Source organism: Triticum aestivum, chromosome 1B, assembly GCF_018294505.1.
Source record: "Triticum aestivum cultivar Chinese Spring chromosome 1B, IWGSC CS RefSeq v2.1, whole genome shotgun sequence".
Taxonomy (NCBI): domain Eukaryota; kingdom Viridiplantae; phylum Streptophyta; class Magnoliopsida; order Poales; family Poaceae; genus Triticum; species Triticum aestivum.
This window is the reverse complement of record NC_057795.1, coordinates 66,137,798-66,150,376: the sequence shown is the minus strand read 5'-3', so window position 1 is coordinate 66,150,376 and position 12,579 is coordinate 66,137,798. Positions and strand designations below refer to the sequence as shown.

Sequence of the window (12,579 nt, the reverse complement as noted above, 5' to 3'; positions counted from 1 at the left end):
CGCCTTTAGCGCCTGTACGCGTACTGGTGCCCACGTGCTGCCTACCTGGGCGTGGCCCAACAAGGCCGACGCGCCTGGTTAACCGCTCTCAGGATTCGAACGCTGTGCAGTGAAAACTAAAAAAAAAACAGAAAAAAGGCGCACCTCTCAGGATTCGAACTACAGACCATGTCTTCCTGTACAAGTATGCCTAACCACTAGAATAACTAAACATTAGTGAACTATTGAAGCGCCAACAGTATAAATATGAGCATCCGGTTCATCAAATTTAAAAAAAGTTCATCAAATTTGAAAATAGGTCATCGAAATTTAGAAAAAGTTCATCGAAATCTAGAAAAAGTTCATCAAATTTTAAAAATGTTCATCGATTTTTTTAAAATGTATTTTTCGTTTTTTGTTCGTGATTTCAAAATGTGTTCATAGTTTTAAATTTATTCACTTTTTCAAATTTTGTTCACAATTTCAAATTGTTCAGTCTACATCAAAAAATGTTCAATGGGTATTTAAATGGTTTTTCAGCGCATATCACAAAATTGTTCAATGTGTAGTTAAAAATTGTTCACATTATATTACAAAATGTTCAATGTATTAAGTTTATTCGTCTTATACCAAAAAAATGTATAAATATGTTTTAATTATTTCAATGTATATCACAAAAATGTTCGCTGTGTAGTTAAAAATTGTTCATCGTACACCAAAAAAATGTTCAGTGTACATTTGAAAATCGCTCGTCGTATATAAATTTTTGTTCACGTTTTAAAAAATTATGGATTTGAAAATTTTCATCGAATTTTATAATAAGTCCATCGATTTGATAAAATTTCATTCAATTTTAATTTTTTCACGAATTTAAAAAATTCGCATTTTTAGGAAAGTAAAAAAGGAAAATGAGAAAATAAAAAGAAAAAAGCGAACAGAAATAAAAATAACGCCCAGAAATCAGCAAGCAGTGAAAGCTGCTTTGGTGGGCTCTCGCGGTCTACGTAAATAAAAGAACCAAAATAAGTAAATGGACGCAATATGTACGGTGGTCTCTTGGTTAGTGCGCTGCCGTTTTAACAGAGAGACCGCGGGTTCGAGACCTCACATTCGAAATAGAATTTTTGCTGCAGTTTTTTAACAGAAAAAACGAAGAAAACGGGCCGGCCCAGCGCTGCGCGGGGGTAGGCGCCCGTTAGGAAATGCCTATACACGGCTAGTCCCCCAGAAATCAACCATGACACCAGGCCGTTGCCGAACATGCAAAATACTGGTTTAGCCTAGTTCATACGTGGTCAGGTTCAGAGGTTTACCCACACTAGCAAAAAGAAGAAACCAAAAAGACCAACTCAGTTGACATAATCTTGGTTCCCTTCCATGCCTTGCAAAGCATTGCAGAGGCCTCGGACAGGCTTTCAGACATCCGGGAGCAAGTGATCAACGCTTCCTCCTCGGCTTCCACGGCGCCGGCTTGGTGCTGCGGCGGCGGGGCACGGCCTCTGCTGCCGCCAATTCTCTGTTCAGTTTGCCGATGCCCCTCATGACAACCTCGTAGCACCGATCATCCTCACAGGCGAGGCGCGCTAGGTCTAAGAACTGGTCATGCAGCACGGAGTGCCTGCATTGCTGGCACGTGTCCGTCCGAGGTTCGCCGCGGCAGTGCATCTGGCATTGGAGAGGCTTGGCTGTCCAGCGTGGCATGACGTGTAGCCTTGGTATTTCACGCACGCCCAGGTGGATCATCACCTGAAAAAAGATTCCAAGCCTGAAGATGTTGAAAGGTGTTTGTATCTACTACATATGGCAGCTAATAGTAAGTGTGCATATAAAAGGTACTAGGAGCAAGAGAATACTGCAGTAGCAATGGACGGAAGATAGTAGTAATGACAGAGAACTGTTACTGTTACCTTGACAGCATGGCAGCAGAGCATCCCCGTGTGCTCGAATTGCTTGCACACGCACATGAACGCTTCGCCGTCTTCTCTAACATTCACCTCATATTCCACCCTAGACCATTTCTCCCTAGTTTCACTGCTTGGACGCCGTGCTATGTACCTCAGGTTGGGGATGACTGCCTCCACCACGTAAGGTTCGGATTCGGATTCACGTATGGTTTGCACAAACTTTTCATACACCGGTCTTGTGTACACATCGCTGGCGTGCTTCTCGATTGGTAGATTTGTTCTCAGAACAATCTCATCCTGCACGAAAAACAATAATTCATCCTCAGTCTCAGCTTATCTTGAATGCCCATAGGAAAGATATATTAATTTCCTGAAGTTAAGCTTACCTTAGTAGTACTCTGCTCCGGAAACCCATAGTCTGGTTGTTGATCGGACCGCAGTTTCTCGTACTGTAGGGCGAAAAGCTCCATAGAGCAATCCCGTGGAACATGATGTTGTTTCAGAAAGTGTTTCGCGCTCTCGCTCTTTTGTGTGCTGGTCAGTGTAGCACAGAACGTGTCGCTGAAGTATGCCTTGACCCACTTGTGCCGCACCTCATAGATCTCCTTCAGAAATGGATGATTCTCCAATCCATGCTCCTCTAGCAGCATCTCCCATGCTCTCTCAAACTCATCAGCTGTCAGCGTGTCGTTCAGAATTTTGTGGAGCCCCACTCGGAAGCTACTTGTTTTGGTGTAATGGAAACCAAGGTAGTCCTTTGCCCTGCGAAGCACATTCCACTTGAACCATCTGTGTGTGGTGGATGGCAGTACCTCCAATACGGCTTCCTCAATTGCCTCGCAGCGATCTACAGGATTTTACACAAAACAATTTAGATTGGCAGTGCTGCAGAAAAATACTATTGGGTAGGGAAAAGTGTGTATGGAAGCAATATTACCGGTCAGTATAGTTTTGGGGTGTTCCCTACCCATTAATTGGAAGAACTGACTGAGCACCCATTTGTAGCTCTCCATTTTCTCGTTTATCATCAGCACCCCACCAAGCAATATGGTCTCAAAGTTGTTGTTGACTCCAACAAAAAGGCCGAACGGCGTCCCGTACTTGTCCGACCTGTAGGTGGTGTCGAAGATACCAAAGTATTGGTACTGAAGGCTCTGGCCACTGGTCCAGAGTAATGGCCTTACTCTCCAGTTACTATCAAGCTGCAAACCAGTATAACCAAATGTTGGATCCTTTGCTTTGATCCTAGCAAAGGTTTCCTCTGTCTTCTGGATATCATCAGACAGCGGATTCTTTGCATCATTATCATCAATGTGTGGCACATTGTTTTCCCTTAGTTGACGAATCAAGCCCCTTGTGTTCTTGTCAATACTACTATGAGACTGCCAAGATGACCTCTGCGCACACATCTTAGAAAGTGGATGGTTATGCCCAACTTGATGCTCACACACACGCCATCCGCCGTCTCTGGATCTCAGTAAAAGAATTGACGCTTTGCATTCACACCGACGAAAAGAATCGCTGTCCTTGGACGGTTTACCCTGTAGAACATAACATTTTCTGAGCATTGGTACTGGGTTGAGACCGACAACACAAAAATCAGAAATACTACCTTAACTACAAGGGGAGGATGAATGTCATACCTCACACGCGCAAACAAATTGCTGTATGCATTTAGTTCCATGAGAATCCATACTACTCGCTCCATACCTAACTCCGAAACCAGATTCCCAAGAATAAATGTTGTAGAATTCATAAGCCTCGTCAAGAGAAACAAAGAAACTCCCGACAGTAGGATTGACCACGGCCTCTGTTTCCCTCTGCGCAAACCCTGCAATCGCCTTCTCCAGGGCACCAACACGATACACAGAAGCAGATCCATGTTCATCTCCGAGTCGCGCCCTGCATAATTTGTTATCAGCAACTAGTTGCATACAGAGATTGGTGGTAAGTTGCTGAATGATAGTACAGTTTCCTTAATTTGCACCAGCCGACAAACAACAGAACATTATCTGAATATAGCATTCAAAAAGTATTGAAACATCCATGTGTTTCTCGTATCTGAATACAACAATCTCGGGACTGCAACTAGCAAATATAGAATTGTAGTATAGCAAAACAACCAGGCTCTAAATGTTTTTGCCTATCTGAACATACAAGGTTCACAAAGTTGTAGACATCAAATGTGTGTAAATGAGAAAACTGAGATATGTAAGTCCAAGAATCCTACAGTTTGGGTTCTTAATTTGCACCAGCCGGCACGTGAAGAAACAAATCTAATCTATCTGTGATTGGGCTGCGAATATCCATCAAAAGGAGTAGAGATACTGAGTACATGCTCTGGACTGGAATTAGTATCTGTGCAGATTGATCCATTCATTTAGTTGCCACAGTAAGCGCAACTGTTCATAATGATTTACCACAAACTTGAAACAGGCAAGCAGAGAGCCTAACTGATTTTTTTTAAGGAAAAGGTAGCGATCTCTACCTTATATTCAAAAAACGGCCTTAAAGGCCCACAGCAGTACAAAAAAAGGCCCAGACCGCAGTCGAGCCAAAAGAACCAAGAAAGGAAAAATAAGGGAGGGGGAAAACTGCAAGTCGAAACCAGATGATGAAGGAGAAAGAAAAAGAAAAAAGGGGAACGCTTGTAGCGATAGTCTAACTGGAAGCCGAAACACATTTCGCTCAGGTTCCCAGGGAGGCTTTATCTGAATCTTTATCAGCTCGGCATGTCCAAAGCAGGTCGGGCGGCAATTTTCTGTTCATGAAAATCCGTTCATTTCTGCTATGCCGGAGGTTAACTGTGCAAGCCACAAGGACAATCGGCCATTGATGGTGTTTGATGAGATGCTCGGCTCCATGCGCGAAATAGAATCAAAGAGGGAGCCCGTCCGGCAATGTGCTGCAGGTTTAAATGGTGCCAGATAAGTTGCGCAGCTTTGCAATGCAGCAGGATGTGCTCAATCAATTCTATGGCTGGGCAAATGCCACACCAAGGGTCCTGAGTCCAACAAATTTTGTTGGTGACATTGTCCTTGGTATTGAGGCGACCTCTGAATGGCAGCCATAAAAAGACCTTGTGCTTTAAAGGAACGATTGGTAGCCAAACAAACCGAGCAGCTGAAGAAATCACACCTCTGAATGTTAACAGTTTGTAGAAATACTTGACATTTGCAGCGTTGCTAAATATTCCGGCTGATCTTGAGTCTCCATCCGTGCTAGGGCTAGTACCGTTAAGAAGCAGCAGCAACAGCTGATCCAATTCGATTGCAGCAGTGGTGGGCAACACTGGTTTAAGTTTCAGATCCCATGTGTTATCTGTATGTTGGGACTGAACAGAGCAGTATTGTTCAGAGGCAAAGGTGAATAGTACAGGGAAAGCAATCCATCAAGCGCTGCTCACTGCACCAAGTATCAAGCCAGAAAGAAAAGAAATGTTCCATCCTGACTGAATTTGTTATGGGCGCACATCACAGGCCGGAACGGAGCAATCTGAGACCCCAACTACTAGTAACAACCTAAAACCCTAACCCCCAAATCCTTGTGGATTAAGTAATCAAGGAGCCCTACATCCAGGGATTACTATTAATTGATTAATTAATCCGCATGCCCTGTTGCATGGAATTAGGTCCCAATCATCCAGATCCAGCCAACCAACGGGCCCCTCGATGGAGACACACCCAGAAGAAAACTGAACAGCACACAGCACCTAGCGCGACGGTGGTGCGAGTACCTAGGGGGAGGGGCGGCTTCGGCGGCGCCATGGGCATGCAGGTGCGGCGGCGCCTTCTCCTTCTCCTCCTCTTTCATCCTGATCCTGTACCAACGAAGCGAACGGAACGAACCGCCCGCGTTTAGTTACTTCGCCGGCCGGACCGGAGCGGCCAAGACGAAGTTGAACAAGAAAATGATAGGAAGATGGGTAGACGCTGGCTGACCTCCGCCGCTCCTTCCCCGGCGGCGCCAACTCCGCGGCCGTCTCTGTCGCCCGCGGCGGTTGGGATGAATATTCTTTTCTTTTCAGTGAATTATTACACTTTTATTTATACGGGTTGAGTTTGAGCGAATTACACTTTGCACTTTTTTTTTACCAAAAATAAAGTAGTGCACACTTTGCACTTTGCACCACGAAGACCGTCACTTTTTATTGATAGTCACTTAGTACTATCATTTTACTCTCTTTTTTTGCGACTCAACTTATCAACTTTACAACTTATTATTTCACTTTGACTAAAACGTGCAATACACAATATTGTAAAAATGATACATACACTAGTGTAAACTGTAGGAGAGAAAAAGATCATTAAAATATATCCAACTTGGGTCTAATCTTGAAGATCTCAAGGAACAAATACAACAGTAAAAGCACATTGCACTTTGGAGGCTCCATGAGCATAGCCCATTTTCAATTTTCATAATTGTTTTTTTTACTAGTTGTATCACGCTACTCACTTTTGCTACTGGAAAACATATCCAACACAGGGAAAAAATAAAACAAAACAGATAAGAAAAAAGGAAAAAAAAATCAAAGAAGAAAAAACTTAAAGAAAAGAAAACGAAAAAACAAACTGCCTACTCAAATAACCGGCAGAAACTGGAAAACTCGACGACGCCAGTGGCACAATAAAGAAAGAAAAAATAAAGAAAAAATAATAAAGAAAACAGGAAAAAAAACAAACCAGTATGAAGAACAAATTTTGTTTTCTTCTACTCCCTCCGTTCCTAAATACTTGTCTCTCTAGAGATTTCAACAAGTGACTACATACGGAACAAAATGAGTGAATCTATACTCTAAAATATGTCTATATACATCCGTATGTGTAGTCCATTTGAAATCTCTAGAAAGACAAATATTTAGAAACGGAGGGAGTAGTAGGTTGCGTCCTACATACTGTATTAGACAACAACTCAGCGCTAGCGCAATGGCTAGCAGGTTGCGAGGAGATCCAGGTTCGATCCCTCACGAACACAAACTCTAAGGGCTAGTTTGGTAACCCAGGGATCCCCCAGGGATCCCGGCCCCTTCCCCGGGTGCAAAGCCCACACGAAAAATCTGGCCCCAGCTAGCTGTGTGGACATTTGGACCCTCGAAGCCTCGAGGTTTCCTCGGCCCGATCCCCGCCATATCCCCGGGATAGGATCCACGCCTCGCGACATCGGGAGACAATTCCCTGTCTCGCTCGCTCGCGGCGCCTCGCTCTCGCCCACCCCTCGCTCGCTCCCGGCGCTCCCCTCGCTCCTGCCCAAAGGGTCATCTGAATCTTCCCCGGGATTTAATTTTGACCAAGAATATTCCACCCTGGTCATCCTTTCCCTGGAAATATCCACCCTCACATCCAAACAAGGCCTAAGAGGGTGTTTGTTTTCAAGGACTTTTTTGTGTAGGGACTAGAAAAAGTCTCTCTTAGAGACTTTTTTACCAAACGGGAGGGACTTTTTATGGACTAAACTAGGCATTTGGGACTAAATGAAGAAGACTCTCAAGGAGAGTCTTTTTTGGGACTTTTTCAACAATGTCCCTCCATGCATTCATTGGCCCGCCACCCTATGGTGTTGTTTGATTGTTATTTTTCTATATACTAAGGGTAACATGGTCATTTAATAACCTTTAGGAAAGGACTAGGGACTTTTTAGTTTCTGAAAACAAACAGGGAGGGACTTTTTGGGACTAGGGACTTTTTAGTTGGGACTAGAAAAAGTCCTAGGACTTATGAACCAAACAGGCCCTAAGTCTCTTTAGCCACACAATTGGACCGACCCAACACGCGCTAGTTCACTCGGGACGTCACTGGGTTTGAAAAAATAGAAAAATGTCTTGATTTTAAAAATGTCAGAAACTTCAAAAATATCTTGAATTTCAAAATTTTTTGGAAAAAACACTCATCTATTTTATACTTCATCCGTTCCAAAATATAGCGCGCCGGTGCTTTTCGAGGCTCAACTTTGATCATAAATTTAACCAAGGAGACTGACTGCTGTGGGATCAAAAATTATATAATTGAAAACTTCTTTTAAAAACGAATTCATTGGTATAATTTTTGTTCCCGGCGCAACCGGTCTCGTTTGGTTAAATATATGGTCAAAGTTGAAACACGGAAACCGAGGGCGCATTATATTTTGGAATGGAGGGAGTACTTTTTTTTACAAATTAGAATAAATAGAAAAATATCTTGATTTTAAAAAAGTCAGAAACTTCAAAAATATCTTGAATTTCAAAAAAAAAAATATGGAAACAATACTCATCTAGTTTATACTCCATCCGTTTCAAAATATAGCGCGCCCGCGCTTTTCGAGGTTCAACTTTGACCATAAATTTAACCAAGGGACTGACTGCGGCGGGATCAAAAATTATATAATTGAAACTTCTTTTGAAAACGAATTCATTGGTATAATTTTTGTTCCCGGCGCAACTGGTCTCGTTTGGTTAAATATATGGTCAAAGTTGAAATGCAGAAACCGAGGACGCATTATATTTTGGAACCGAGGGAGTACTTTTTTTACAAATTAGAATAAATAGAAAAATATCTTGATTTTAAAAAAGTCAGAAACTTCAAAAATATCTTAAAATTCAAAAAAATGGAAAAAATACTCATCTATTTTATAATCCATCCGTTTCAAAATATAGCGCGCCCGCGCTTTTCGAGGTTCAACTTTGACCATAAATTTAACCAAGGGACTGACTGCGGTGGGATAAAAAATTATATAATTGAAAACTTCTTTTAAAAACGAATTCATTGGTATAATTTTTGTTCCCGGCGCAACCGGTCTCGTTTGGTTAAATATATGGTCAAAGTTGAAACGCGAAAACCGAGGACGCCTTATATTTTGGAACGGAGGGAGTACTTTTTTCTACAAATTAGGATAAAAAATAATCATTTTTTTTAAAAGTCATAAATTTGAAAGGGTTCACGGCTTTTGTAAAAATGTTTCAAGGATTTGAAAAACACTCATCGATTTTGAAAACAATAACATCAATTTTGAAAAATAATTCATTGATTTTCAAAAAAAATCGTCGATATTGAAAAAAATTGCATGCATTTAGAAAAATAAAAATAAAAAAGAAACAGAAAAAAATAATAAGAGAAATAAAAAGGAAAAATAAAAATACAAAACCAATCATAAAACAAAGGGAGAATAAAAAAATAAAAATCACATCAAAAGAGGGTGGTTGGGTGGTTATGACGGCATACTTGGAACCATGAAGTCACTGGTTTGAATGGAACTAGGACCTCGGCATGTACAACACCGCCTTCTGCAAGCTCCTCGTCAAGTAGAAGGCTTGGGACGGCGGCGGCGGCGGCCAGGACGGCGACGGCGGCAACTACACCGCCTTCTACAAGCTCCTTAGCATGTAGAAGGCTCCTCGCTGCCTCTGCCTCCACTCCACAAGTCCACATACATCACGGAGCAAAAACCCAAGCGAAACCGAACAAGCACCACCGCGGTGTTCCTCTGGGTTCAGTCCAGTGTTCCTTTCCACCCATGCGTAGCGGCAACGCCAAGACATGCAGGGCTAAAGATGGCACTGCCACTGCACTCACCTACCTGACTGCCACTCTCTGCAACTGAACAAACCCCGCGCGTGCGTATGTTATTAGCAAGAGGAACATCGTTTGATTAATCCATCATCTAATTACATGCCAGAGATTAACAGGCATGGATGATTCCACAGCCTTGGTCCATGGAAGAAGAAGAACAAGAAGAAGATAGTGCATGCAGGTACGTGTTTGGTAGTGCTGCAGAAAGTAAGTACACCTTGATGATTATTCAGAACATCCATGCCAAGACATGCATAATTGCTGCCTTCTTCTGTACTTACATAACTATTACAAGCATCATTCTGCTCATCTAGTGCTCTGTGGGTAAAACAAAAGATTTGAGGTCATGATGCAGAAAGTGAGAAGATACTGTAACTTTGTTCGGAGCTTTGTCCAAAGGTTGAAAACACACACATACAGACAGAAAGCAAAATCGACAAGTAGAGTCCAAGATGAGAGACTGTTAACGGCGGATCATTCTCGTGAGCTCTTCTTCTTTTCCCAAAGTGATTTTGGAAAGGAGAAAGGAGGGAAGAACATGTGAAAAAGGGGATAAGAGCTGTTGTTTAACTTCTTGTGTAAGCAATGTTCACATGAGAATATGCTTTGGTAGTGTTTCTGACCCAAGCCATCAAATTACAGAAGAATACATCTATGTTTTTTTTTCGTTTTTCTGCTTCCAGACTACCAACCGCCCTGCACGACTAGAATTCGAGATCAAATGTAGCAAACCAGTTGCTACGTTCTGAAACCGCGTACCACCCCATGTTCAGGTTTGTGCTGAATTATTCTTCAGTCCTGCAATGTGCAGAATAATACTCCCTCTGTATCCGAAATATAAGACGTTTTTCATCTTATATTTAGATAAGGAGGAGTCGTCAATACGAGATGCACTTCATAACAATTCGAATCACTGAGCAACAAATCGGTGCTCATTTCATTACAGATAACTAGCAGAGCCCAACATTTCTTTGCACAAAGTTTTCTCTATCTAAATCGCAATCGCTGTCACTAAATCACAAAGTTATTCACCTGCGTCATGAGCTATGACACCATCATTACCCACTAAACCCCAAAAGCCTTAAACCTTCCCTTCCTTACCCCCTCCTCCCGCCGCACTGAGCCGGCGGCCGGCGCCGCCCCCTGCCGCCCTTGGCCGGGCACGCGGCCACCACGGTCTGCGGTGGCGCAACACAGTTCCAGTGTGCACATACCGCCGCGCTCAACGGCACGCCGCGCACGCTGATGCCGGTCAGGAAGTTATCCTGAAGGAAGAGCACCCGCATGCGCCCGCTCTCTGCCGCCGCCACAATCTCCGCCGGCACCGCGCCAGCAAACTTGTTCCCGTTCAGGTACACCGCAGCCGCGCTCGCAAGCTGCGCCGGCACCCGCCCGGATAGCGCGTTGTGGCTGAGGTCCACTGTGGAGCCCGACGGCAACCGCCCCGCCGGCCGGAGCTCGCCGGAGAAGGCATTCTTGCGCAGCTGCAGGTACCCTATCCGGAACGAGAATACTTCTCCGGGCAGCTCGCCGGAGAACCAGTTCCCGCCGAGGTCAAGAAACGACAGCCTCGTCAGTCTGCGAAGGACGCCGCCCACGCCGCCGGAGAGCCTGTTCCCGGCGAGACTGAGGTACACGACCGTCACCGGGAGCGGCGGGACGCCGCCGGATAGGCGATTGTTCCTGAGGTCGAGGTGGACCAGCGGCGAACTCACTGTCTTGGGGATCTGTTAGACTGTATTTACATGTGTATATTGTAACGTTGTATACCACCTCATTATATATATATGTGATAGGCCACCCCTAAAGGGTTGTGCCGGTTCCCCCCCAAAGCCTATTGTCTTACATGGTATCACGCTAGGTTACGTCCGCTTCCGCCTAAAAACCCTAAACCGCCGCCACCGCCGCCGCCGCCGCGCCCGCCGCCGCCGTCGCCTGACTGCTATGACGTCCGCCGCTGTGTCCGGCTCCACCGTCACCGGTTTTCTGCCGGCCTCCCTCGCGGCACTTCTCTCGAGGCCGCTGGATGCCGCCTCCCTTCAGGCGCCGATCGGGACACGGAGCGTCGGCTCCCTCTTCGCGCTCCCGCCGGCTGCTACTTCACCCGGGCAGGCGCTTGTGGCCCACACCACCGCCGCCCCGTCAACCGCGGCTGTCGCACCGTCGGCCACTGCGCCGCTGGTGGCGGAGGACGTCACGCTGGCAGGCTTCGCGGCGTCAACCGCGGCCATCGCGCCCTCTGTCACCGCGCCGGCTGCCCCTCCGACTGTCTCCACGGTGTTCTTACCTCAGCCAGTCTCCTCGATGGGATCGCAGCCGCCGCCGCCGTTTCACTTCGGCCATCTCATCACCATCAAGTTGTCGTCGGACAATTACATCTTCTGGCGCGCGCAGGTTCTTCCGCTTCTTGGGAGTCACTACCTGCTTGGCTATGTCGACGGCTCTCTCCCTTGCCCTCCTGCGCTGGTTGACAGCGTGCATGGTCCGGTCTATAATCCGGCTCACCGTGTCTGGATAGGGCAGGATCAGGCGAACCTCTCCTCCATCCAGGGGTCGCTCTCTCCGGCCGTTGCTGGGCTTGTTGTCTTTGCCAAGACGTCCCACGAGGCATGTACTATTCTTGAGCGCTCGTTTGCGGCACAGTCGCAGGCTCATGTATCTGGGCTCCGTCGCCAACTTGAGGAGTGTCAGAAGCTTGACTCCACCGCCACTGAGTTCTACAACAAAGTCAAGAGTCTCGCCGACACGCTGGCCTCCATTGGACAGCCCCTCACCGACTCCGAGTTCAACTCGTTTATTGTCAATGGTCTTGATGAGGAGTATGACGCCCTAGTCGAGATCATCAATGAGAGGGGCAACTCCACGCCCATGCCAGCACACGAGGTCTTTTCACGCCTCCTGCTTACTGAGCAACGAGTCGAGACGCGCCGATCCAGGGGCAACGGCGCCCTCTCGGCAAACGCCGCCACCAAGGGTGGTCGCTCCTCTGCTTCATCCAGGGCTCCTTCGGGGCAGTCACCACCACCCGCCTTGGCCCCTCCTCCTACTGCGACGCTACCAGGGGCTGGCGGTCCACGTGTGTGCCAGCTTTGTGGTCGCGATGGGCACTGGGCCTCGAAGTGTCACAAGCGCTTCCAGCGGGGTTTTCTTGGTCT

General features: G+C 45.8%; 1 protein-coding gene and 1 pseudogene across 1 annotated transcript; both read right to left on the bottom strand.

Annotated features, from left to right (window-relative positions):
• Positions 1–1,244: 1,244 nt before the first annotated feature.
• Positions 1,245–9,283, bottom strand: LOC123077238 (protein FAR1-RELATED SEQUENCE 7). The gene is made up of 8 exons (XM_044499469.1): positions 9,077–9,283; positions 5,825–5,922; positions 5,620–5,703; positions 3,527–3,785; positions 2,821–3,424; positions 2,270–2,730; positions 1,887–2,180; positions 1,245–1,725 (listed from the first exon to the last, which is right to left on the bottom strand). The coding sequence occupies exons 1-8, from the start codon at positions 9,281–9,283 to the stop codon at positions 1,417–1,419; spliced, it is 2,316 nt and encodes a 771-aa protein (XP_044355404.1). The 3' UTR covers positions 1,245–1,416.
• Positions 9,284–10,455: 1,172 nt separating this feature from the next.
• Positions 10,456–12,579, bottom strand: part of LOC123086862 (probable inactive leucine-rich repeat receptor kinase XIAO) — a 6,639-nt pseudogene continuing 4,515 nt past the window's right edge.

What these genes read in the sequence shown, in the direction of transcription:
- LOC123077238 (XM_044499469.1), bottom strand. Translation starts at nt 9,283, where the DNA reads ATGTGGACTTGTGGAGTGGAGGCAGAGGCAGCGAGGAGCCTTCTACAT. An exon ending in CCGGGGAAGGAGCGGCGGAG is followed by an intron (nt 5,704 to 5,824) that starts GTCAGCCAGCGT and finishes TCGTTGGTACAG; the next exon opens with GATCAGGATGAAAGAGGAGG. An exon ending in TCTGCTGCCATGCTGTCAAG is followed by an intron (nt 1,726 to 1,886) that starts GTAACAGTAACA and finishes ATCTTTTTTCAG; the next exon opens with GTGATGATCCACCTGGGCGT.